We start from the raw sequence: 27,010 nt of genomic DNA, 5'->3' as shown, positions 1-27,010 counted from the left end.
TACAACTAGTCCTTGTGCCATGGTTCATATTACACACACACACACACACACACACACACACACACACCCACCCCTACACACCTACCTACACACACACACACACACACACACACACCTACACACCTACACACCTACACACACACACACACACACACACACCCCTACACACCTACCTACACACACACACACACACACACCTACACACCTACACACCTACACACACACACACACACACACACACCCCTACACACCTACCTACACACACACACACCTACACACACACATACACACACACACACACACCTACACACCTACACACACACACACACACACACACACACCCCTACACACCTACCTACCTACACACACACACGCCTACACACACACATACACACACACACACACACACACGTTTTGCAACCCACTAACTCCAGCAATGGCTACATCACTGAGGAAAATGACTACCATTCCCTGGGAACTGTCACTAGCAACCCAAGGAGGAGTGGAATCCCATGAGCTCCTCTCCCATCCATGACAGAATGCTGTGTGGGTCAGGCAAGCACAGCTGATGTACATTCATGATTGCAATGGCCATGCTGTATCCAGAAGGTTCTTTCACAGTGAGTTCCAGACCAACCAGGTCTACAAATTGGAGTTCAGGACAGCCAGGGTGATTATACAGAGAAACCCTGTCTCAAAAAACCAACCAAACAAAACCCCCCAAAAGCATTGACTTTAATTTCTGTTGCCCTTGGGAAATGGGTCACCCCCTAGACGTGGGTTGCCTACTAAGGTGTCACACTCTCAAAGAAAGTAAGGGTGGGACTTCCTGCTAGCTGCTTTTCACTGGCATTTTATCTGGCCTCAGTTTGTGTGATCATCTTGTCACATCTCTGTGAGTTCATTTATCAACTGCCTTATTGTAACTGAAGAAACACTGTTTTCTTGTAGTCATCATTATCCCAAATTTCAAACCACACTGTAGATTCATAGTAATACAAATGGCATAAAAACGGACATATTGGTCAGTGGGCTAGAATTGAAGACACATGTAGAAACCCACATTCACACAGTTTTGTTTTTTTTTTAAACAAAGAGGCAAAAAAAAAAAAGTGCACATTGGAGAAAAGATAGTGTCTTCAACAAATGGTGCTGGCCAACCAGATTGCTACAGGTAGAAAAATGGAAATGGATTAATATTACTGACCATGTACACAACTCAACACCAAACAGAAAGAACCGCAACATAAGACCAACATAGGTTTAAAAATTAATTAGCTTACAATATTAACTGTTTTATTAGCATTTTCATAAATAGTATTTTTGATTGCTCCCCAGCTCTCTGTTTCTAATCACTCCCTACTTAAGCCCTCACACCCTCCAGCATTCTCTCTGCTCTTTATGTCACATAGGTTCCATTACCCTCCTCACTCCTCTCTCTTAATGCCTCCTTTATTCTGTCATGCTCCCTCTGTAATTTTTTGTCCTCTGTACACATTCACTCTCATCAGTAGTGAGATCCCATTAGAAATTAGAAGCTAGGGTTCATATTGGACAGAGCATTTGGTGTTTATCATTGTGAATCTGCATTAGCTCAGTTAATACAGTTTTTTTCCCAGTTTCATACACCTTCAAACAGGTTCGTTTTCAAATGAGACAGACCTGATTTGAGAGACTGAATTGATCAAGTTAAACACTGTTTTTGTTGCAGTGGTCTGACTCCCTTCCCCGTCCCTGCTTTAATGGGAGAAAAACAATTGCTGACCTAGAGAGAAAGAGGAAGAGGAGGAAAGATATTTTTCTAGCTTCATTCTTGCTGGTCCAGAGGTCAAAAGACGCAGAGTGGCTAGAAATAGAAATGTTTTGGAGGCTAGAGAACAGTCAGGAGAAGGTATTGTGAAATCTACGTAGAATTTCTTGTCAAGTCACTTACTCCTAATCTGGGGAAGCCCGTGTCAGCACATCAGGGCCAAACTGGCAAGTGACAAAGACAAAGGGGAAAATAAACAACAACAGCAAACTTTGAAGAAAGCCATAATTAGCTTTCTAATATCTAACAGAATAGCCACAGCCTCTTGAGGGCTTACTTAGTGGTCAATACCTCATTTTTTCATTTTTCTTAATGAAGAAAATGAGCCATAATTATAGTATTTATAATTATAAAGAGTGATTATTCTTATTCTGACTTTGTAAGTAATGAACTAAGATGCAGAGAGGTCAGATGATTTGTGGATAACCCCACATCTTGGAGCAGAGTTGTGGCCACAGATCTCTGTCTGCCTGGCTCATCCCAATGTTCCATTTCCTTTCAGGGGATATCAAGAGTCGTGTTACTTATGACTTGACTTTGGACTCTGGCCGCACAAAAGTCCGTGCCTTCTTTGATGAGACAAAGAACAACACATGTAGGCATAGCCAGACCTTCGGATTGGCACAGAAATGTGAGACCCTGAAGTTATATTTACCGGTGAGCAGGCAAACGGCAGATCTCCTGGCTAAGGATGGGGTTGGTCATGGGAAGCTGAAGAAGGCATTTCCCCAAATCCCTACCGTCTCTTAGGGCTGTGTGTACGATTCATTGAGTCCCATCATGCTGCGCCTCAATTATACACTGGTTGGGGAGCCACTGCGCTCCTCTAGGGACCTTCGGCCAATTCTGGATGAGGGTGCCCAGAGGTCCTTCACAGCTCTGGTGAGTCTCGGAGTTGGGGCCTTGCAGGAGTAGGGAAGCTTGATAAAACATTTCTATCTTATGTCAATTCTTTTAAACATTTTATTTTATTGCTCCATTTAATTATTTCCTTTGCTTTCCTTTCAATCATATTCTTTTTCTAGTTTCCCTTTGAGAAGAACTGTGGCAATGACAACATATGCCAGGATGATCTCAGCGTCACCATGAGTTCCATGGGGTGAGTTTCTGTTACTGGTTCCCTCAGACCTGCAGCAGGTGTCTGTCTTGGTGTCTGATGGATCCCAGGATTCTTCAGAGAGATTTGTGTAGGACAAGGTGCCTAGTGCCTGCCCTGTTCACGGTCCTGTCTCTCCAAGGGCCTCTCTCCATCAAAACAGAATTGCTTCAGGAACGCCCTTGATACATCATGGTCTGTCTTGTTTTGCTATTCCCATAGACTCGATGCTTTGGTGGTGGGAGATCCCCAGGGCTTAAATGTGAGGGTGACTGTGAGAAACGACGGTGAGGACTCCTACAGTACCCAGGCTACCATCTATTACCCATCTGGCTTGTCTTACCGGAAGGTGTCAGTGAGCAAGGTAGCCAAGTCCTTTGCAGTCTCCCGCCTCTGCTTTTCTCATATCCATGGCCGGCAGTTGACAGTGCTCTATTTGCCTGCCTTGGTTCCAGGACCAGCTCTCCCAGAAGTCTTGGTTTGTGAATGTATCTGAGCCCAGCTCTTCCACTGAAGGAAATGGGCCTCTGAAGAGTACCACCTGGGACATAAACAAACCCTTATTTCCTGCTAATTCCAAGGTCAGAGCTCCAGCCTCTGCTGCCCTTTGGTCAGAGGAGTCTTTTCCTCTTCTTCTCACTTCTCCTCCTTGTCCTAAAAAAAAAGCGGGTCCATTCTACAACCGAGCTTTTAATGACGTGTAAAACATCCCACAAACTCACCCATTCTGTACAATTCAGTGGCTTTTGAGCATTCTCAGTTATGCATCTATCACTCTGGCCAATCTGTGACCTTGCTAAGAGCCCCTGGGAGCTCCTAATGGACCTTCTCTGCATGATTCACCTCTCCTGGATATCTCCTATCCTAGGCACATACAGCATGTGGTCTTCTTGGATTGGCTTCTTTCAACAACTCTCACGTTTTCAAGAATCACTAAGCTGTCAGTTCTTCTCCTTTTATTTCTGAACAGTGTTCTATCGTGTAGGCAGATCATGCTTTACTTATGCCATTCAGTGGTTCTTCACTCTTTTTAATCACTGTCTCCATTTTCCAATGCCAGGTCACCTTTAATGTCACATTTTATGTGGACTCTGATGCTTCCCTTGGGAACAAACTGCTCCTCAAGGCTAATGTCACCAGGTATGTGTTGCCACATACTGCAGTCATCCATCCCCCTGAGGCCCAGCCCCTCATCCAGGATGAACCTTTCTTCTCTTTCCTTCTCCTCTGTTTTGATGACTAATTTATTCCACAAGCACTGCTTGAGCACCCACCTATGTGCCAGGCCTTGTGTCAAGAGCTGGTTGGGGATGGTAATGAACAAGACAGCCATGGTTCCCTCCCTCACAGACCTGCAGTGGCACAGACAGGCGGGGAAACTGATGATTACAATACAGTATGACAGACATGATCAAGTGGTAGCAGTGGCAGGGATGCCCAGTGTCCAGAGAAGACTCCTGAAGAAATCGTGTTTAGGTTGTGAGTAAGTCAAGCAAAGGTATAAAGATGGAAGGAAGCATGCAGCAGACAAAACTAGGGCTTGGAGGAATCTGAGCATGCTTCAGACCAGCTTAAGCGTAAGGGTTGTGAGATGGATGAAGTCTGGAGCTGTGTTCCATCCCTGGACCAGATGGGCTGCGGTGTACCTGAACCCACCACCGCCCACAACCATAGCAGAGAATAGAGACATAGAATCTGCTGAGCTAGCTTATCGGGGAAGGCTGCCAAGCCTGCTGAATAAGTTCAGTTCCTGGTGGAAGGAGCAAACCAGCTCCCATACACTGTTTTCTGGCCTCCATGAACTGGACAGAACCATGGGGTTTAGGGTGTGGGGACAGCAGACATGGAGAAAGATTGGAGGCAGTGGGTGCGGGAAGGGGAGATGGAAGGCTGATTCTCAGCTCTCAGAGCTGGTTGAGGACCTGCTTTTCTTTCAGTGAGAGCAACATGTCCAGGAGCCACAAGACTGAGTCTCAACTGGAGCTGCCTGTGAAATATGCTGTCTACATGGTTGTCACCAGGTACTGCTCCACCTCACTCTGCCCCGCCAGGCTGGACACAGCCAGCTTTGTGTGTGATCCTGAGCTGTTGCCTTTTGTTGTATGTTTACACACTTGCCTGTGTGGAGGATGGGCGTGTGTGTGTGTGTGTATGTGTGTGTGTGTGCGTGTGTGTGTGTGTGTGTGTGTGCCCAAACCCATGCACCCAGGGTCTGACAGACATTGCTCTCAAGGGCTGCCTTGCCATCTTCCTGTTCTTTGCATATTCAGCCCAAGCCCCTTCTCAGGACACCTTCATATTCTGTCTTCTGTCACCTGTTGCCTCCTTTTTTCTTCTTTTAGTGATAAGAATTCTACAAAATATGTCAGCTTCACAGCTTCAGAGATGAGCAGTCAACTCATACAGCATCAGTACCAGGTGAGGGGCAGGGAGGCCTGGGTCCTCAGAGGATGCTGGGAAGGGAAACTGATGCAAAGAGAGGGCAAAAGGCAGGTGTAGGAAGCCTGAACACTGTGATTCCTGTATGCCACATCAGGCATTGTTCCATGTGTGCTCTACATCCCCCACATATGTATATACATACTGAGACACATACATGCATGCACTCACATACATACATGCACACATATGCACTCTCTCTCACACACAAACACACACAGATGCACAGACACACACAATACATGCACACATACACACTCACACCATATCTGTACTCTCTCACAAACACACATAGATGCACATGTATGTACATACTCACAGACATGCGCACATTCACACACAGATACACACACAGGTGTGCATGCATGTGCCCTCTCTTAGGACCCTGAACACTCTTGCTGTCCCTTGTATACAGATGGAGAAACTGAAGGTCAGCGAGACTCATGAACTATGTCTAAATTCTCACAACTGGCAGGTGGCAGAGCTAGAACTTAGGATGAGCCAGTCTGACTCAAGTGTGTGGTTGGTGTCTGTATGCACTCTCTCATCTCCCTGAGAGCAGGATGCTTAGCTCTTATTCAGTGGTCCTGGGTTGCAGGAAATGAGCCAGTTCTGACCTAGCCAGACCACAAGGCTAGCCCCTCCCTTCCTCCTTTCTGCTGTAGTTCAGCAACCTGGGCCGGAGGAAACTTCCCATCAGCGTGGTCTTCTGGATCCCTGTTGAGCTTAACAAGGTGGCTGTATGGGATCATCCCCAGGTCATCTTCTCCCAGGTAAGTCCAGCTGGGTCCCCAAAGCTCAGGTCTTTCTTAAGATCTGTTTCTTGCCTCTTCTGATTCTCCCTTTGACTGATCCCTGGGCGGGACCAGAGCCCTCATTTCTCTCTCTTCTTGGTGTCTCTTTCCTCAGAACCTCTCAAGTGCCTGTCACAGTGAGCAGAGATCCCCCTCTCACTCTAAGTTCCAGGATGAGCTTGAGAAGACCCCGGTGGTGGTAAGAACGTGGCTGCCTCCAGCCTGAAGGCCACATACAAGGTCATCATGGTCCGCTCAAGTCTTAGTCATCTGTTTCTTTGGCCTTCCTCTTCCAGAACTGCTCTGTTGCGGTCTGTAAGAGAATCCAGTGTGACCTCCCATCCTTCAATGCTTACAAAACATTCAATGTCACCCTGAAGGGCAGACTGTCTTTTGACTGGTACATCAAGGTATGCCGTGTTCTGAGACTCTCTGGGTATAGCCATAATGGTCCAGAGCACAGGCTTGGTTCCCACTCTGCTCTTCCCCACAGACTCCTCATAACCACCTCCTGCTGGTGAGCACTGCTGAGGTCACGTTCAACGACTCTGCATTTGCCCTGCTTCCAGGGCAGGAGATGCTTGTGAAGTCTCAGGTACTTATCTCAGGCAGAGGTGGGGTGGGGTAGGGTGGGGTATTGTGGGGTGGGTGGGGTAGGGGTGGAGCTGTTGGAGGGAGGAGCTGGGATGATGGATCTCATCTCTGGGTTGTCAAGACAAGCAGGTGGGAAGAGAAGGGGGCCCTGTGGCTGGTGGTGTGGATTGGAGGGAGCGGTTAGCCCTCGAGCCTGGGGAACTCTCCGGAAGTCTGTGGTGATCTCTTCTGCTGTGCCCTGTTTATCTTCTCTCTTCCCTAGACGGAGACCAAAGTGGAGCTGTATGAAGTTTACAACCCTGTGCCACTCATTGTGGGCAGCTCCATTGGGGGGCTGGTGCTCCTGGCCCTCATCTCTGCTGGCCTGTATAAGGTGCTCCTTGATTCCTCCTCTTTCTGACCCCCTCTCCTCTCTTCTCAGCACCTTCATGACTGGGTTTGACTCAGTATTGCTGCTAACTATGTGATAAATATTACTGACACCCACTTTACAAAGGAAACTAGATTAATACATGCAGAGCAACAAGGATGGCCCTGTGGTTTACAATGACACTATGGAAGGAGGGCGCTTTCTTACAGTTTGTATTTCTTTCCTAGACTCAGCATTGATGCAGTTTCTCTTCCTGCCCGACTTTTCCCGGGTCCTTTCTATTTTCTGCCCTGTCAATCTTTATCCTGCCTGGTCATGTTATTTGTCTGTCTGTCTCTCTCCTGTTCTGTCTGGTCTTGACCTGCAGCCCACGGATTCTGCAGCCTCATCCTGTGTCTTTCCCCTGACAGCTTGGCTTTTTCAAACGGCAATACAAGGACATGATGAATGAGGCTGCTCCCCAAGATGCCCCACCTGAGTAATGGCCTTTTCTCCATGGAGTGACCTCTCCAACAACAAGCATGTCTAGACAGCCAGACCAACCCCCAGGTCCTGAGGCTGATAGACAGATGTGTCCTTTAGGAGGCTGTTGCCATAATGTCTTATACAAAAATAGCTTGGGATTTCCATGTGCACACATGCGTGTGTGTGTGTGTGTGTGTGTGTGTGTGTGTGTGTGTGTGTCTGTGTCAGTTGTGTGTGGCTAATGTGGACATGTGGGCAATGTATTGAATGCATCTTCTTGAAAGGAAAGGAATCTCTTGGGTTTCCTAGTATGTGAGGGCAGAGGCTAATGAGCCCTTCTCTGAGCAGGGTGATGGGATCCTTGTGGCTAAGCATAGTGAAATGCTATGGCTGTCCTCTCTGAAGGAAGTAATATTCCTTGCATGGGTGAGCTGCATTCTTGCAAGGGTTCAGGTACTGAGAATCCAAGAGAAGCTGGACATGGGATATAGAACTGGGGGACTCACAAAGATGTCCAATGAAGAAAGAGATACCTCCCACCAGCTAGTCATTTATTATTTTAACATTAATTTAAATATTTGTATTGATTAACCTGTCTATAGTACAAGATCAAAAGACACCCAGGAATGGTAAAAGGCAGAGGAATGCAGCTTATGGCAGAGTACTTGTCTAGTGTATGCAAGGTCTGGGCTCAGCATTCAACACTGAAAACCAAGGCAAAGCAAAACCAAACCAAACCAAGTCAAATAGTCTACAGTGAAAAGATTCTATTCCCAGCTGTTGGGTTCTCTCCTTACGAGTACTCAAGGCTATATGTTTAGAATCTACTTCAGAAAGCTCATATGTATCGGTATACACACACACAGACACACAGACAACTGTTTTAAACAAGTGGTAACACTTGTATTATGATTATGCATTTTGTGTTTTTATTAATATGCTCAAATAATTTTATACAAGATATAAAGTAGCTCAGAGTACTCCCCTGTGATTGGAATGTATTTGACCAGTCTCCTATAGATAATTTCCAACTTCTCGCTATTATGAACAGTGCTGAACTAATAAATTGGACACATCTAATTTTTACATATGTGTAAGAATAATTTTTTGGAGCTGGGAGGTGGTGGCGCATGCCTTTAATCTCAGCACTTGGAAGGCAGAGGCAGGCAGATATATGTGAGTTTGAGGCCAACCTGCTCTAAAGAGTGATTCCAGGACAGCCAGGGCTATACACAGAGAAACCTTGTCTCAAAAAACAAACAAACAAACAAACAAACAAACAAACAGCCTTCTACTTGAAGTGAACCTAAAATAAAAATTTGAAAGGAAGATGAGCTTGGTGACACAATCCTTTCTTCTCAGGAGGCAGAGGCAACAAGATTGTGAGTTCAAGGCCAACCTGGGCTAAGAGTGACTTCAAGGCCAGCCCAACCTTATAGCTTTCTCAAAAAAATAAATTAATGAACAAGGACTGGGTTGAGTAAGCAAGCTTAGTGGTTGAACACCTTCTTAGCATGCATGAGGCCCTAGACTTTATCCTCCTCTCACTCCCCACCTGCCAAAGAATTCCAGGGAGAGGGGTATCCCACAAAATACCTACAGGTAGAGGGAATTATCTGGGGGAATGGAAGGCAGATGCAAGCCAATGGGAATATTCTGTGGAGCTTTGGAACTCTGGGGAGAGAGTGAATAATCTGCACCAGAGTATCATCTAGGGGCAGAAGGAGCTGTGCATGCACCATTTCCATCATTTCCACCTGGTTATCACTGAAAAATGTATGGACATACATTGTGGGGAGAGAGCGTAAATCCTGTGACCCTGCTGGCCTGCACTGGATGTGAGTGGAGTAGGGGCTGGTGGTCTGAGCCAGAGGAGCTGGCATCTGGAAGAGCATAGGCCCTGGAAAGGCCTGTGGGGAAATGGCTGAGGCACTGGCCAGGGAGAGCACAGGGGAAAAGTTTGATGGATAATTTTAGATGGGTCTTCATCATCAAGGGGAGCCCCAGTGCCCATCTCTTGCACCTTTTTGAAAGTGGTAACCACACTCTTAGTTTTGAAAGCACCCTCTCCAGTTTTACACTAGTCTGGAAATAATCTTACTATGGTGTCCTGAAGAGGGGGCCTTTGGAAGGTGATTAGAATTAGATAAGGTCATCAGGGTAGAATTGCCACAGTGGAGTCCTGGAGGCTTTATGAGAAGAGGCAGAGTTCTCTTGGTACAGACCCCAGGTCTTCCTACCTCTTCGTACCTTCCCACTGTCTCTTCAGACTTACTCTTAGTCCTGCTGCAGCCTGCCTGCACGAGCCCCTCCCCTCACCACACCTGCACCTTTGGAGTCGCTGCCTCTTGGTGCGGACAAAGGATCTCCCTAACTCTACACCACTGTCTCGCTTGGCCTTTCCTTCTAGCCCATCTCCGTTCCTTGTGTCGTCCACCAACACAGAGCCACCACATTTGCCTAGAATCCAAACAGGGCAATAGCAACCAAAGTACAGAAAGAAGACCCACTCAACAAAGATGAGACCTGATATCTACACCAAGAAACACGTCAAACATCGTAACTTCAGATGTGTAGATCTCAGATCAAACATGAATATCCAAGACAATATGCCTCCTCCAGAAGCCAGCAACCCTACTGAAATAGGCTGAGAGGAAAGCAATTTAGCTGAAGCACAAGACAATCATTTCAAAATAGCAATTATGTATATGTCCAAGGACCTTAAAGAGGTAAACGTCATAATGAAGTCTGTGAGAACACAAATAGTTGACTGAAACAATGAAAACATATCACAATATGACAGTAGAATTTGACAAAGAAACAGAATCACTATAGAAAACCCAAACTGAAATAAAGCTGAAAGTGAAGAGCTCAGAATATCAGACTGAAACCTCTGAGGTAAGTATCATAGACATGAAAGACAGAATATGAGGCATTCAAGACAAAGCAGAAAAAAATGGACAGCTCAGTTAAAAAATGTTAAGCCTAAAAATATTCAGGTACAAAACATCCAGGAAATCTGGGACACCATGAAAAGACTAAATTTACAAATAAAAGAGTTAGAAGAAAGAGAAGAAACTCAGGTCAAAGACACAGCATTTTTTTTTCAAACAAAATCACTGAAGAAATTTCTCCAACCTAAAGAAGTAGGTGCCTATCAAAGTACAAGAAAGCTACAGAATATAAAATAGGACTAAAAAGAAATCAGCATGACACATAACAATCAAAATACTACGTGTGCAGAACAAAGAATATTAAAAGCTACAAGGGAAAAAGACCAAGTCACATGGCAGGCTCATTATAATAACATCTTACCTTGAGCACATATTAGGACATAAAACAAGTCCCAATAGATATAAAAATTGAAATAAAATCATACATCATATCTGACCATCATAGATTGAAGATGAATCTCAACAACAATAGAAACATTATAAAGTATACAAACTCACAGAGACAGAACAACTCACTGCTGAATGAAAAATGGGTCAAGACAGTAGCCAAGAAAGAAATTTAAAACTTTTAAGAATTGGATGAAAGTGCAAACACAATATATCCAAAGTTATGGGACACAATGAAGGCATTTCTGTGAGGCAAGTTCATAGCACTAAATGTGCACATCAAAAAAACGGTAACGATGTCATATGAGTAACTTAATGGCACACTTGAAAGCTTTAGAACAACAAAAAGAAGTAACAACTAAGAAGAGTAGACTTGCAATATATTCAGACTCAGGGTCAAAATCAATGAAATAGAAACAAACAAGTAAAAGATTCAAGGAAACAAAGGTGGTTCTCTGATAAAATCAACAAGATTGACAGACATTTAGCCAAATTAACCAAGAGACCCATATTAATGAAACTAGGGATGAAAGGGTTCATTACAACAGACACTCAGGAAATCTGGAGAATCATGAGGATAGACTCTAAAAATTGGTATGCCACCAAATTAGAACATCTAAAAAAAAAAAACATATGATGTTCTTTAAAACAAAACAAACATATTTTATTTATTTAATGTGTATGTGTGCTCTATTTGCATGTATGCCACCTGCATGCCAGAAGAGGGCATCAGATCCCAGTGTTGTGAGCCACTATGTAGTTGCCAGGAATTGAAATTAAGACCTCTGGAAGAGCAGACAGTGCTCTTAACATCTGAGCCATCTCTCTAGCCCTAGACAAAATTCTTGATGTATACAACCTACCAAAGTTATATCAAGATCTAATCTATTTAAAGAGACTTATGACTCCTTGTGAAATATAAGCAGTAATTAAAACCTTCCAATTAAATAAAGCCCAGATGGATTCAGTGAAAGATTCTACTAGACTTTAAGGAAGAATTAATGGCAATAGTATTCAGATTATTCTGCAAAATAGAAACTGAAAGAACATTTCCTAATTATTTTTGTAAAGTCACTATTGCTTTGATACTAAAAACCACAGAAAGATTTGACAAAAAAGGAAACTTGTAAACCAATATCCCCTATGAACATAGATGCAAAAATTCTTAATAAAATATTTGCAAACTGAATCCAAGAACATATCAAAAATATTGTCCACCATGATCAAATAGACTTTATCTTAGAGATGCAGGGATAGTTCAGCATATATAAATTAATAAAAATAATACAGTACATAAACATATTGAAAAACAAAAACCACAAGACCATCTCAGTAGATGCAGAAAAGGCCTTTAGGAAAACCCAACATCTCTTCATGATAAAAGTCTTGGAGAGACTAGGGATACAAGGGAAAGACCTCAATACAGTAAAGGCAATTTATACCAAGCCCACAGCTAACATCAGCTTAAATGGAGAGAAACTCAAAGCATTTCTACTAAAATCAGGATGTACAAGAATGTACACTTTCTTCATACCTATTCACCACAGGATATGAAGTCTTAGCTAGAGTATTAAGACAACTGAAGGAGATCAAAGGGACACAATAGTAAATAAGAGGTCAAGTACCCTTATTTGCAGATGATGTGGTTTTACACATAAAAGACCCTAAAAACTCTAAAAATTCTATCTTAAAACTGATGAAGACATAAGTGAATTTTAAGATGGTCAAGAATTAACACAATTCACTTCACTACAGCAGCATGGTAGATAATAAAGAAGAGGCAAAACATACACAGGAGAATCAGAGGAACCCATGAGAACATGGGAAATAAATGTGACATGAAGAAAGAATAACTACAGGAAAAATGGGGTAATAATCCATGTGGGAGGCTGCAAATCACTAATTCTCAAACAGAGGAAGAAAAATACTCCCAATAATCCAAACAGAAACAACATAAACAAACAAACAAAAAACACATGCACTATTTTATAGTCAAATGTTCATATTATCAATCAGTTCTTGTTTTTAATAAAGACTTAGGTGAGAATGAGCACAGGGAAAAAGTGTAAATCCAGCCAGTATTCTACCTTCTCTGCCTTGATTTTTTTTTTTCTCTTGAAAGGAAAAATTTATAAAGTCAATTTTCCAGGAAACATTTCTGTAAACAAGATCTTGTGCTGATTTAATTTATTTTTATTTGAGTAGTTTTTTTTTCTGTCTAGACAAGTGTGTATAGCTGCATGCATACATATTTCTAATTTTAGACCCAGCCACATGAAATAGCCATTTTGTTAGGTTAAAGAGAGTAAAATTCAGACATACTGTGTTTAGCTTTACATAGCACCACACTAATACTTGCAAAAGAGTGTAAAGCAATGCTCTACAGCTCTTTCTAGACACAAAGGAAAAGCAGCAGCCAGAGAACCTAACCAAACATGAACACATTTTCCAGCTTTTCCTGTATAATTCATACAGATATTAAGGATATTAAGGAAGTTTATGACTTTTAATTATGAGATCTGAAAGTTTATAAAACCATAGATGGAAAAGGGAGACTAATGAAGAGAGGGATTAAGGAGAGGAGTGGTCAGAAGAGGAGGTTGGAGGGATAACTAACACCAAGGATGTTGGAAAAGCCATATGGAAACACACTCCTTCCTAATCACCGCACACACACACACACACACGGGATCCACAGGGCCTAACGGATGTAACTTTAAAATAGGTTTGTACTAATTCTTTGACGTATATTCAATGCTTGAGCATATTCACCCCTTCATCGTCCCCTGACTATCTGTCTTACCTCGGCATGGAATGTGGTTACCTTGCTTTCCTTCCTAGCACAGACCCACCCAGATGATCCAGAATAACACAGGCTCTTGCTTTTGCTTTTGCTTCACTTTCCCTATCTCTTCTCTTTCAAAATTTGATGAAGTTATGATCTAGTTCACTCAGCTTATGATTCCGAATATTATCTGTAAGCAAATGGCTCCTGAATCGACTCCTTTGGGTCTAAACTTTTCTAAATCCCAGATTTTCTTCTTCTTCTTCTTCTTCTTCTTCTTCTTCTTCTTCTTCTTCTTCTTCTTCTTCTTCTTCTTCTTCTTCTTCTTCTTCTTCTTCTTCCTTCTTCTTCTTCCTTCTTCTTCTTCTTCTTCTTCTTCTTCTTCTTCTTCTTCTTCTTCTTCTTCTTCTTCTTCTTCTTCTTCTTCTTCTTCTTCCTTCTTCTTCTTCTTCTTCTTCTTCTTCTTCTTCTTCTTCTTCTGCTTCTTCTGCTTCTTCCTTCTGCTTCTTCTTCTTCTTCTTATTGTTATTTACAATTTATTCACTTTGTATCCTGCTTGTAGTCCCCCACCCCCATCCCTTTTCTTCCCCTATCCCTCTTCCCTAGTTCACTGGTAGGGGAAGTCTGACCCTAGCCTATCAGGTCCCATCAGGACTGCCTGGATATTCTTCCTCTGTGGGCTAGCAGTAGAAGAGAGGGATCAGCATGGGAGCCTACCACATACGTCCTCTAAAAGACACCAGCCAGCAGGGGATTGAAGCAGATGCAGAGACTCACAGTGAAACTTTGGACAGAGCGCAGGGAGTCTTATGGAAGAAGGGGGATATAAAAGTTTCCAGAGGGGGGAGGGGCCACAAAAAGCCAAAAGAAGCAAGGCCTAGGGGGAATTGCAGAGACTGATGCATTAACCAAAGACCATACCTAGAGAGGACCTAGAACCCCTGCTCAGATGTCCTGCATAGAAAGCTCATTCTCCATATGGGTTCCCTCGTAAGGAGAGAAGAGACAGTCTATCACACGAACTCGGTTGCTTGCTCCTGAATCCCAGATTTTTATATCTGATTATCCATTCAACATCTCTACTTAGGTCTCTAACAGTAACACATTCAAGACTAAAATTAGGACACTATGAGTTTTAGAATTTGGTAAGACCTTTCCATCCCAACCTCCTATTCAGAGTAGGTTTTATAATTCCAGTTGTTTTGATGTAACTATTAGAACCATCCAGAATCCTCCACATTGTCACAATCTACTTCATATTATTGTTTATCCATGAATAATTTTATAGTAAAAAATGGTTTTTCAATTGAAACAAAAGTGACATATAATGAGTCTGTCAAATAAATAATCAAATTTTTAAAATAAAAAAGAAAACAAAACAAAAAACTAAGCCACAGGGAATAAAATCCTTATGAACAAAAAATATAACCACTTTGGAAAACAATATGGAAAATCCTCAGTTAAATAAACAAACCCTTAAGTTAGATGCATCTCCCCCATGACACAGCTGGACCACTTCTTGGCATATACTGAAAGGGCTCAACATCCTGCTCCATAGACACTTGCTCAGCCATGTTCATTGTTGCTCACAATAGCTACAAAATGGAAACAACCACAATGTCCTTTATTGCCAAACAGATAGTGAAAATGTGGAACATTTTCATAGTGTATGGTACACTATGGAATACTATTCCACTGTAAAAAAAGATTAAAATCATGAACTTTGAAGATACATGGACAGAAGAAGAAAGGCTCATACTGAGTGAGGTAACAAAAGCCCAGAAAGATAGACATTGCATGTTCTCTCTCATAGGAATTTTGTAGCTCCAAATCTTCAGATGTGAGTACAGATCTGGAGTAACTTTAGTAACCAGAAAAGTGAAAAACAGACCATGGTGGGATATGGGGGGATATTAGAAAGAGGAATAACAGTGAACAAGTGATCTAGAGGAGGGTGTGGAAAAAGGAGATAATATTTAATTGTAGATAAGGGATAGATATAAACACAGAGGAAGGAGAGGAGAATAACAATACGGATGTCTGAAAAATCATAAGTCATCATACTATTATCCATCCACCAAATAATGCCTATAATACATGTAAGTCTGTGCATACATATACATTTATAGTATAAACAAAATTTTCCCATCTGGGCTGATAATGATTTCCACAAGATTTTCTAAACAAGACATGACAAGCCTGTTTTGCAGTTGTTGCTCACAGTTGTCCAAGAGACTCTCAAAACATTATAAACGATTGCTGTTGCCCATGGGTGCCTCCTGGAAGAAGGTGAGTCTCTATTGTTGAAGAAGCCATGGACTTTGGACACAGAGCCCAGAGGACCCACGATAGATCTGACCTTAAATCTTCCTTCTGAGGGCTACCTTCCATGGTACCAGAAGGCAACCTGCAATCTTCCAAAGAAGAGAGCCGACCAAAAGACCTCCTCAGCTAGGACACCTGTGAGCCACAACAATGATGTGCATTGCAGGATAACCCTAAGGATCCAAGAGTGGCACACACACGTTGGTGGTCTCCAATAGCTCTCTAATTGGACTTAAGACCCTTTCAACAAGAAGGACATCATGCCTGGTACTGGAAACCTATCCAGTATTCCCAGGGTTGGTGAATTAAAGGGCCTTGGAGGAGAATTTACAACCACTACTTTACCAAATCAGCATAATCCCTAACTGCGCTCTAAACAGCTCTCCTTATTCCCACAGAGAAATGTAGTCCTCTCTCCTCATCAAGGAAAGTTTTTTTTTTTTTTTTTTTTTTTGTATCACATGGAGATTCTAATAGAAACCACAATCCCAAAAATATATTTTGGGACTCAATTAACATTGCAGGAATTCCTTTCAAGACTAGGATCTATAGGCTCTCTGGGAATGACAAGCCGCCAGTTCCATGCGACCCTCTCTTGACTAGGAAAGTGGTGTAACACAGAAGTCAGCGTGAATGTCAATTTCAAGAGCTTTGTCCTTTCCACCATTGAAAGAGAACCGTGTTTACAAATATCAACAGGCAAACTCAAATATTTTACTAGAGTATTTTAATAAGAATATTTGGCAATCAGACGATCAACGAAGGAAAAAAAAGTATCAGTCCAGTTCATCTGATCTAAAAGCGTAACGCATTTAGATCAGAAGAATTTCAGAGCCATTTTCCTTATGAGCAACAGAGACGTGGATCACAGCCTTGGTCCCTCCTGGCCTCCAGGCTGATTCCCTCCGCGGTAGTGCTCAATGGTGACTTTCCCATGACGCTCTGCGCGGCATCTGCGCTCCCAGTAGTTTCCGCGTCCCCGAGAGACCCCCGCCGTGTCCTCTGCGCCCAGGTCTGCACCAGTAGACTCCCGACAGTGCAGGCCCCAGAGAGCTTTCTGGGAATGGGCCCTTAAGGCACCCGTGGCTTTGGCTCCTCCGTCCAGCTTCCTTAGCCTCACTCTTTCAGTATCCCAGCTTCCACCGCATACTCCTCTAACCCCTCCCCTCCCCCACCCAACTCTCCACACTTCCTCTACAACCACCTTAAGTCCAAAAACCTCCCAACCTCTGTTTCCGGGCGTGTGGCCCCGCCCCGCGGAGGCTGGTCCCTCCCCCTCTATCTCCAGCTGCCTTCCACAGAGCCCCAGGGGTCAGGCTGGCCTGGACCTTCTCTGCACAGCACCCCCACATTCTAGCTGCCAGCCTAGACCAGAACTGGATCGAGTAGGACGCTGTATCCCATTCCTGACCCCGTAGTGAGTTCTGAACCTTTCGGATAAAAGCCTAAAATCCGGCCTTGACTACTAGCCTTTGGACTACATTCTTACCCCAAACAGTAACAGACTAAATTTAGATGCCAGAGTCCCATTTCCAACACACAAGCATGAGAAGCCAAAACCAAACACTGCAATTTTGAGTTCGGGAGAGACATTTCAGGCACTTCGATTTTGAAAAGAAATAGGTGTCTCAAGGAGTTAGTGAATTCATCCTGCGCCATACGGCTTTCAGCACCGACAGTGGGCGTATCATTTTAGCCACTCAGAAACAAGGCTGCCTTTTGCGACTCATGCTTGCGGTGTTTTGAGAGAACACATAGAAGAACGTTTTTAATGCCATTGTGAATGCAGAGACTCTTGCCTGTCCCAGATGCAGAAAATGAACACACGTGTGTACAGTAGGTAATGACAACCATTTTTAAATGACGACATCAGTCTGTAATTTCTTTTTGGATGCATCCTTATCTGGTTTGATGTCAGATAATACTAAGGAAGTCTGCCATTTTTGTTTCAAGAAGTACTTCGAGGAGCGTCTTCTATCAGTTCTTCTTTGAAGTTTTGCTAGAATCGATCTGGCCTGGGGCTTGTGTTAAGGGGGCCATTTTGTTCCTGCTTCAAACTAAATTACTACTTGTATGTAGTTCATTTATTATAGTTCATGATGTTGTTTAAATTTGGTATGTTGTATGCACCAGGAAACTCGTCTATTTTAAATAGAGTCTCCAGTTTAGTGCGGTAGAAGTCTTTAATGTCAGAAGGCATAAGATTCACTTGTTCACTCATGACTCAAGCAGGCTGTACAGTTACCTTGGATAACTGTCAAAGACATAATAAGAAAAAGTTATGCAGAGTTAGACAAGGTCATGGAAGCCTTTAAGCCCAGCATTCACAAGGCAGAAGCAAGAGGAGCAAGGCCACCTGATTTTCACAGTGAGTCTAGGATAGCTGGCAATACACAGAGAGACCTTGCCCAAAAGAAAGGACAGGCTTCCCTGGGCAACAGCTTTCATGGTATCAGAAGTATCATGCAGGCTTCCAAAGAAGGGATCCGATGAACAGTCCTACCTGGCCAGGTAGATCTTAGATGCCTTTGAAGCATACCAATGATCATCATGGGAAGATGACCCTAAGGATGCAGGAGTGGAAAGCTCACCTTGGTGATAAGCATCAGCTCTCTAATTAGTCTAATAGGTCTAATGAGACACTCCTAACCAAAGAGAAACTACGACTGGTAGTGGAAACCTAGCTAACCACTCAGTGCTCATAACATTTTGAGGAGATCCTACAACCACCACTTTAGTAAACCAGCATAATCCCTAACAAAAATCTAAATATTTGTCTGTACCCACAATGAGCATCCTCTTCACCTCTCATGAAGGAAGCTTTTCAGATAGACACCACTAGCGTCATGTAGGCCCAATGGATACATCTACAATACACTCCTGCCCCTACGGCTTAAGGAATATATATTTAACAAGTGAGTAGAGAGAGTGTAAGAGCCAGGGGATCAGGGAGTTTGCTGTGAGACTGTGTTTCCCAGTAGAGCCAGAAGATATATCCATAAGCGTATCTTCTTATCAACATGAATGTGTGAAAGAGAGCTGAGCAAGGACAACGGCCATGTGAAAGTGGATGGCCTCAACCCTACACAGGCAACTGAGGAATCCTGGAACCAGAGAAGTGGTCCTCCACAGGGGGGAGCACACGACTTGGTTATGCAATACCAGTCAGTCATGAAAACATACATACTAGTGACATTATATGGTCTGAGTAGGTTATATTCAGGATTATATATGTATATGGATATACATATATGCATGCAATGACAATGAAATAAACAGTCATGAATTTGAAAGGGTAGTTATGGATATATGGAAGGATTTCACAAAAGGAAAGAGAAAGGAGACATGTTATAATCTCAAAATTTAAAAAGTTAAAAAGCAAAACAAAAAGAGCAAACAACAACATTCCAAAACTAAAGATATTTATCTTATTTTAGAGCGTAGAATACACACTTATCCATTTTTCTTCAGTAGTTCAAAAATGCATTCCTTCATGCCCTCAGGGATTTCTGTTCTTTTTATTGATTTGGTTTTCTCAGATGGGGTTTCTTTTTGTAGCCCTGGCTGTCTTGGAAATTGCATTGTGGACCAGGCTGGCCTTGAACTAGCAGAGATCCACCTCCTTCTGCCTCCATAGTTCTGGGGTAAAGGTTGTAACACCGAACCCAGAGACCATGGGGATTTCTAAGCCTTTTGTAAGCATGCCCATGATGTCACGTGAAGAGCTTTTCTCTTTACAGTTTCTTACCTTCTTGCTATTTGTAAAGTGTTGGTATAATGTTCTTTTAAAATGTATATGCCTTACCCTTGTTAATTCAAATGCTGATTTCCCCACCCCCAACTCTCTGGTTTCAATCTGGATATTGCATTGTGATACTCACTAAAAGCATCCTGTCTCAACTCTTGTGTAAACAGGACACAAATAAAGCAACTAGATACAATGTTGTGCAATGGGAGGAGCCAGAGGACAGAAAAGAGGGGAGGAGAGAGAGAAGAGGAAGGGGCGAGAAGAAAGAGGAACTCAAGGAGAGGGGAGCACGAGGAGAGCAGAGTGGGAGGAGAGAGCTTGGAGGACTTGGAGCATGAACCAGACCTAAGATTTCACAAAAAGCAAGTATAATGTGGGAAATCTAAATGTTAGGAAACTGAGGGCTTGGAGGTTTAGGAGGGAGTAAATATTGCCCAGCATTGTGTTCTAGGTTAACTAAAAACCCAGTCTCTGTGTGGTGATTTGGTTATACAGCTGCTGAGGATTAACAGCAGCGTTACAGAAGTTAAACCTGTAGTAAATATTAATAACTTTTTACAACAGTAAAGTTTGACTCTCGTGTGCATATTTGGAAGGTGGACGATAGATGAAGCTTCATTGGTGTTTTTCTTTGATGACGAATTTGCCTTTATGTGGGCAATTTCAGCAATAAATAAAGGCCTCGTCAAATTCAATGCATTTGGTGGGTGTAATTTACAATAAACAGCAGGACATTAAGATGATATATGCTATATCGTTATATAGTTTCTCAGAAGTATAAAGTTTGAACAAAAATTAAAGGTCTTTGTCAAATATTTTTATGTTACCACATTTTGTCTTTATTATGACATTTTTTGAGACATGGCCTATGTAGTCCTGCCTGTCCTGAAACTCACTATGTATTCCAGAATGGTCTTGGAATCACAGAGATCTTCTTGTCTCTGCCTTCTGAGTGCTGAGATTAAAGGCATGCACTACCTTGTGTGGCATTATTATGAACTTTTGGATGTTGAACAAGATAAATGTTTTGATTACAGCTCTTCCTAGGGGCTAGATATGTAGATGGCTTAATGGGTAAGAGAACTGGTTATTCTTTCAGAAAATTACCTTCAATTCCTATCAGCTCACATCCATCTGTAGCTCCTGCTTCAGGAAATCTGATACTCTATCTGGCCTCTACAGACATCAGGCATACCTGCGGTGCACTGAAATACTTTCAGACAAAGCACACATGCACATAAAAATTATTTTTTCACACAGTTACATTTGCAGAATTTTATTTGAATATAAACTCTGTTATATTTTCTAAGATTTCAACCTTCATGAAAGGATTACACAGTTTCTTACCTTTATGTTTCTATTATGTATACTGTTGTGATTTGTAAGCAGAGAATACCAGGCAGCCTGTGGCTGGCTGGCTAGCTGGCAGTCAAGCTCCAGGTGGTCCAGAAGCTCTCAGCAGTTGGTCGGGTACCTGCTTAATTGGCAGCCAAGTTCAGGTGAACATGGGTAATTCTTCCCCAGAATAAATGAATCTCAGATGGCCTTAATGTGAGAGAGCTTGTGCGTGAATTTATTTCATGTGAAATCAAGGGCAATATAAACCTTGAGCAGTGGGAGGGGTTCCAAGGATGAATGTGTTTGATTCACCAAGGTCAGGGGTGCCAAGGATACTTAATCTCCATGTACCAAAACGATCCTATCATAAGAGGGGGAAAAGCAGTACTTTATTATCATATGGGTCGGGGAAGAACTCCAGGTAAAGTCATTGGTGGGTACACAAAAAGAATATTTGTTCAACCATGTTTGTATCAGCTTTATTTGTAATAGCCAGAACCCAGAAACAACCCATATGTCCCTCAACAGAGGAATGGATACAGAAAGTGTGGTATATTTACACAACGGAAAACTACTCAGCAATTAAAAACAAGGAAAACATGAAATTTGCAGGCAAATGGTGGGATCTAGAAAAGATCATCCTGAGTGAGGTATCCTAGAAGCAAAAAGACACACACGGCATATACTCACTTGAAAGTGGATACTAGACCTAAAAGATAGAGTAAACATACTAGACCTAAAAGATAGGGTAAACATATTAGACCTAAAAGATAGGGTAAACATATTAAAATCTGTACACCTTGCTCCGGCCAGCGGAGCTTGTTATTCCGGGGGATAGAAAGGAATCCGATCCTGTGAAAAGATGAGCTGAGAGAAAGAAATGAGTCCAAGCAAACAGGTGCTTGTCAAGGACCAACTTTACTGAGCAGAATCAGCTTTTATATAGGGTTCAGGATGAGGAAGTAGGGTGGGTGAAAAATTACAAATTCTTCTTGGCCAGGGCCTGAAACATCTTGTGATGAGCCACAGTTCTGTGAGCACATCTCTGCTGTTACCAAGCAGTATGTTTACTGCAGGTAAGGAAACAGGCAAGTTGAGGCAGGTTGATGAGTTTCTACAGGTGGTCTCTGACAACTCCAAGCAGTATGTTTACTGCAGGTAAGGGAACGGGCATCTCCAAGCAGTATGTTTACTGCAGGTAAGGGAACAGGCAAGTTGAGGCAAGTTGGTGAGCTCCTTCAGGTGGTCTCTGAAGTTGGCGAGTTCCCTCAGGTGGTCCCTGACACACCTAAAGAAGCTAAACAAGGAGGAGGACCCAGGGTAACATGATCAATCCTCACTTAGAAAGAAAAATGGGATGGACATTGGAAGTAGGAGAAAACAAGAAATAGGGCAGGAGCCTACCACAGAGGGCCTCTGAAAGACTATAACTAGCAGTGTATCAAAGCAGATGCTGAGACTCATAACCAAACCTTGGGCAGAGTGCAGGGAATCATATGCAAGAAGGGGGAGTTAGTAAGACCTGGAGAGGACAGGAGCTCAACAAGGACCAAATATATCTGGGCATAGGGGTCTTTTTTGAGACTGATTCTCCAACCAAGGACCATACATGGATATAACCTAGAACCCCTGCTCAGACGTAGTCCATGGCAGTTCAGTATCCAGTGGGTACCCCAGTAAGGGGAACAGTGACTGTCTCTGACTTGAACTCAGTGGCTGGCTCTTTGACCTCCCCCCACCCCCGAGGGAGGAGCAGCTTTGCTAGACCACAGAGGAGGACATTGCAGCCAGTCCTGTTGAGACCTGATAAGCTAGGGTCAGATGGAAGGGGAGGAGGACCTCCCTTATTAGTGGACTTAGAGAGAAGCAGGGAGGAGATGAGGGAGGGACGGTGGGATTGGGAGGGAACGAGGGAGGTGGCTACAGCTGGAATACAAAGTAAATAAACTGTAATTAATATAAAAATAAAAAGAAAAAAGAAAAATCACATGTACTTTACAATAGCCTAGGGGATCTCTGTGTTATCTGTAGGGCCAGGCCAAATTTGGCCCCCACAGACTTTTATGTTTATCACAGTCATTTTTCTTAGACCCGTATCTTGATCATTATTTCTCAGTTAATAGAATCTATCTTTATGGAGAAGATTATATGTATTTATTAATGGATTTCAATGTTAACATGTCTTAAGCTTTGTTGTGCACATAGGCTTGAGTCAATTAGTATGAGGAAATTCTTTTTAAAGACTGTGCTGTGCTTTAGTATGCTCAAAATAAACTCCTCAGTGTCAGACTCTAGACACTGGATACTGAGATGTGTTTAACTGGATTTCCACTTGTGTCAAACTCAAGAGTATCTTATTGAGAGGCCCTGGCATTTGCAAAGACCACCACATTATACCTTGAGGAAAGCCTGAATATATCTCTGTACTTCTGGATTTGTGCATCAGTACAACAATTCATCAATTGATCGATACTGTCATAGTTAAATTCTATAAATAACAGTTTGTTTATAGAAAGTTTCAAGAAACACTAACATAGACACAAACATAGAAATAGAGTAAGAAAAACTTTTTTTTTTAAAGAATCTTTTTTTTTCTTTATTAATGTATATGAGTGCTCTATCTGCATGTACACCTGCATGCCAGAAGAGGGCATCAGATCGCTGTATAGATGGTTGTAAGCCACCATGTGGTTGCTGGGAATTGAACTCAGGAACTCTGGAAGAACAGACAAGTGTTCTTAACCGCTGAGCCATCTCTCTAGCCCCCAAGAAAAACTTTTGATTTGACAAGATAATCACCAAACATAAAGAAAACATGAATATCGTTGGTTTTGTTAGTTGGTGTATCATGGTCACAGTGAGAAATTTTCAGAATATAAAATTTATATTCACGCTTTTATTTTGTAGTTTGGATATGCCACAAACAACTTGACAAATGCATTGCTTGATGCAGGGTCAACACAATCTGAGTGAGTGTTTTTATGCACTTGCCTAAAAACGGATACATATAATCACACACACACAGTACAACACAAAATTTTATGCCTACCCACCAGTCTTCTGGTGTGATGACTGTCCACAATGTGCATACCTTTTTGTGCATGAGGAATCCGTGCACAGGCATTCAGTTTACACGAATATCAGGGTCTTGTCAATTTCTCATCCAGTAAACACTGTGACTGGGTGCTATGGAATAGTAGCTCATAAGCAGAAAGGGACTCACAGCTGGAAAACTTCCAGAAATGACTATGGATGTGTTTACAAGAAACCAGCTAGGGTTATGCAAGAAAGCCACAAACAGTTGAAAGAGGCAGGCAATTATATAAAAGAACGCAAATGTACTCAACTGAAGAAGGATGATTTTGATAGCCCTGGACTCAGTGGATGCTCTTGAAGACAGTTTGGTACTACGAATGTGCTCCATTCTCTGCTTGTGCCTGTGCAAGATTAAAGCAGTGGATATGCCGGTCCAGAACATGAGGCCTACACACACAGCATCGGGGAGAGGTAGGAACGCAGCATGCAGAATTTGGCCGGTTTCATCAAGACAAATAGAGCAGTAGCCGAAGTCCTGTAGAATAGTCATATTTCTGTGGCCCAATTTTCCAGTCATGTGAAGGAGATTATAAGTACTCATGGGGATGTTCAGAATGCAACAAAGGCACAGGAAGAAACCACTGTACCTGGATGGTTTGGCTTTAAACCCTGCCCACCTGGAGTCCCTGTGCCTAAGGGTGATGGCCTGAAAGACACTGAGCCAGCTGCTGCTGCAAATACACGAACCCCTGCCTATTTTGTGAATGTAGAAGAGGAGCTTACATCCAAAATCGCTCAGGAAAACTTTCATCTCAAAAGCTGCCATGGTCTGGGGCACTCCTTTACACAGAAGAGTTAAGAAGTTGGCTAAAACCAAATAGTTCAGAATACAGTCTGTGGAATTCTGCTTGTACCTTGAAAAGTAAAGCAATAAGTAATTGCAGAAGATATAAAAGTTGCCCAGGAGTCCAAGCGCAGTCTGTGACAAGAAGATTATTGCTAGAGCCAGATTTCTGCCTGCCATCCTGTCATTTTCTTGTATCTGAACCTGAGGATCATGCAGGGGAAGATGAGGCATTGACTGCATTTCTGTCACAACAAAATTCCACATTTTCCATCCATAACATCCCCACTAGATACACTGAATATTTGTATCATTGGTAAGGTTCACAGATGTTTATGTGAGCTTTAAAGCACACACTCTTCAGAAAGAGCTGCCTTAGAGAAAGCAGGCTTGATAACTCTTGCAATCTTCAGTTTATGAGCAGAACATAAAAATGTCTTTATAAAGCATAGAAAAACTGACTTTGGCAGTCAGGGGTTCAGGGATTTGTAAACTCATGCTCAAGCACGAGGGCTTGAACCTGGCTGAATGGCAGGATAGAAAGCATTCAAAGTTACAGCTCACTTCCCTGACTGCTGCTTAGGAGGCTTCTTAAAACACTGCAATGCAGCGTTTCCATTTGTCCTTACACACAGCTGCTCACTGTACGAGTAGGCTACTTTGAACTCTCTGTTGCATCACATGTAAACATGAATTGACCTCTATTTTTGCAGGTCAATACGTGTTATGAGTGACTATTTTCACCGACTGACAAATACTCTAATATGATAGTAACTTGCCCAGCAGTGAGTTAGGATCAACCTGGAGGCAATGCCTCGATACCTACATGGTTTCAGAGAAACTCTTCCCACTCCATGTGAAGAACTCCAAGGTGTCGTCCGTCACAGAGCTGTGAAAAACAATGCCATGCGCTCAATGTTCAGCAGTAAACACCAATACATTTTACGATATTGTCTCATAGAAACAATCTATCACCAGCCTCAGATTATACGCCTAATTCCTGATGAATACAAGAAGAATCTAAAGATATTGACTATTGAGTTAAGAGTGAAGACAATTTAATTTATAGCAAGTATGTAAAACACTGTTGTGAAAACTAAAAGTTATTTGTCCATATCGAGGATGGTTGAAATGTGGACTTTATTAGGCTGCTGCTGAGCGTTACTTCCGGTTCATCGATGAGATTTTCTGAGGCCAAAAGTTTTCCGTATATTCAGACCTCCATATGTTCATGCTCTTCGCTATTAATATTCTCACATCGAGGTAGTTTAATTCCTCCCAGTGATTTCAATATTTAGAAGACTAAACACAGTACATATCTCTAACTGCTGGTATCAGATAGACAGCATTTCCTTAACTGCCCTTCTCTACAGTTACAGAAAAAATTACTCAAGAGAACAAGCACCATTCATATCTGCCGATGAGATACAAATATTGTCTTCATTTAGTTTGTTTTACCCATTTGCAGGTAAAAACATTTTCATTGATATGTTGGCAGTCATTTACACGAATAATTCCATTAATCTTAAAAATTAGTACTGAAAAAATTAATACGGGTGCTTATTCCATGAACAAAACCATCAGACACACTCCCAACAGCAATATGAATATATTTCACGATTCTTATAATGTTAGTTAAATGGCAGATTGTTAGTATAATGTTTTCCTGTGTGTACTTGGTTTTACCCCTTTCTTGTATGTAATTTAAAACATCTAACCAGCAAATACTCGATATAACACGGGTAAGGTGGGAAGTTTGGAATATGGCAATGGTGTGTCTAAACATCGCATTCACATTCAGTCATACATCCATCACCAACCACAGTGCCACCATGCATGTGAGGACCTCAGGCATCAAAATGTTTATGTTATTGTTCAGTAAACACTGCAGATTATTTGCCATGTTCACCCTTCTCTCTTCGTATCATTCTTGCTCTTTATAACTGAAAGTTAAATTTTTTGTAGGAGACTGGAAGATCACGTTACACAACAGGTTTTTTTTTGTTGTTGTTTGTTTTGTTTTTT

General features: G+C 42.3%; 1 protein-coding gene and 1 pseudogene across 1 annotated transcript in view; one reads left to right on the top strand and one right to left on the bottom strand.

The window, feature by feature from the left end:
- Itgam (integrin subunit alpha M) overlaps nucleotides 1–8,654 on the top strand; it is a 36,140-nt gene extending 27,486 nt beyond the window's left edge. Inside the window, exons 17-30 of the mRNA XM_021662027.2 lie at nucleotides 2,313–2,467; nucleotides 2,561–2,692; nucleotides 2,836–2,909; nucleotides 3,129–3,270; nucleotides 3,362–3,487; nucleotides 3,967–4,046; nucleotides 4,844–4,927; nucleotides 5,249–5,324; nucleotides 6,011–6,118; nucleotides 6,255–6,338; nucleotides 6,436–6,549; nucleotides 6,633–6,734; nucleotides 6,996–7,106; nucleotides 7,514–8,654. Coding sequence (XP_021517702.1) covers nucleotides 2,313–2,467; nucleotides 2,561–2,692; nucleotides 2,836–2,909; nucleotides 3,129–3,270; nucleotides 3,362–3,487; nucleotides 3,967–4,046; nucleotides 4,844–4,927; nucleotides 5,249–5,324; nucleotides 6,011–6,118; nucleotides 6,255–6,338; nucleotides 6,436–6,549; nucleotides 6,633–6,734; nucleotides 6,996–7,106; nucleotides 7,514–7,585 — 1,460 coding nt within the window. The 3' untranslated portion in view covers nucleotides 7,586–8,654. The remainder of the gene's footprint in view (nucleotides 1–2,312; nucleotides 2,468–2,560; nucleotides 2,693–2,835; nucleotides 2,910–3,128; nucleotides 3,271–3,361; nucleotides 3,488–3,966; nucleotides 4,047–4,843; nucleotides 4,928–5,248; nucleotides 5,325–6,010; nucleotides 6,119–6,254; nucleotides 6,339–6,435; nucleotides 6,550–6,632; nucleotides 6,735–6,995; nucleotides 7,107–7,513) is intronic.
- A 15,575-nt stretch (nucleotides 8,655–24,229) lies between these two features.
- LOC110565704 (vomeronasal type-1 receptor 4-like) lies at nucleotides 24,230–25,228 on the bottom strand (annotated as a pseudogene).
- Nucleotides 25,229–27,010: the final 1,782 nt, after the last annotated feature.

This window comes from Meriones unguiculatus, chromosome 14, assembly GCF_030254825.1.
Source record: "Meriones unguiculatus strain TT.TT164.6M chromosome 14, Bangor_MerUng_6.1, whole genome shotgun sequence".
NCBI lineage: Eukaryota > Metazoa > Chordata > Mammalia > Rodentia > Muridae > Meriones > Meriones unguiculatus.
The sequence above is the reverse complement of the archived record's forward strand: the minus strand, read 5'-3'. Positions and strand labels throughout refer to the sequence as shown.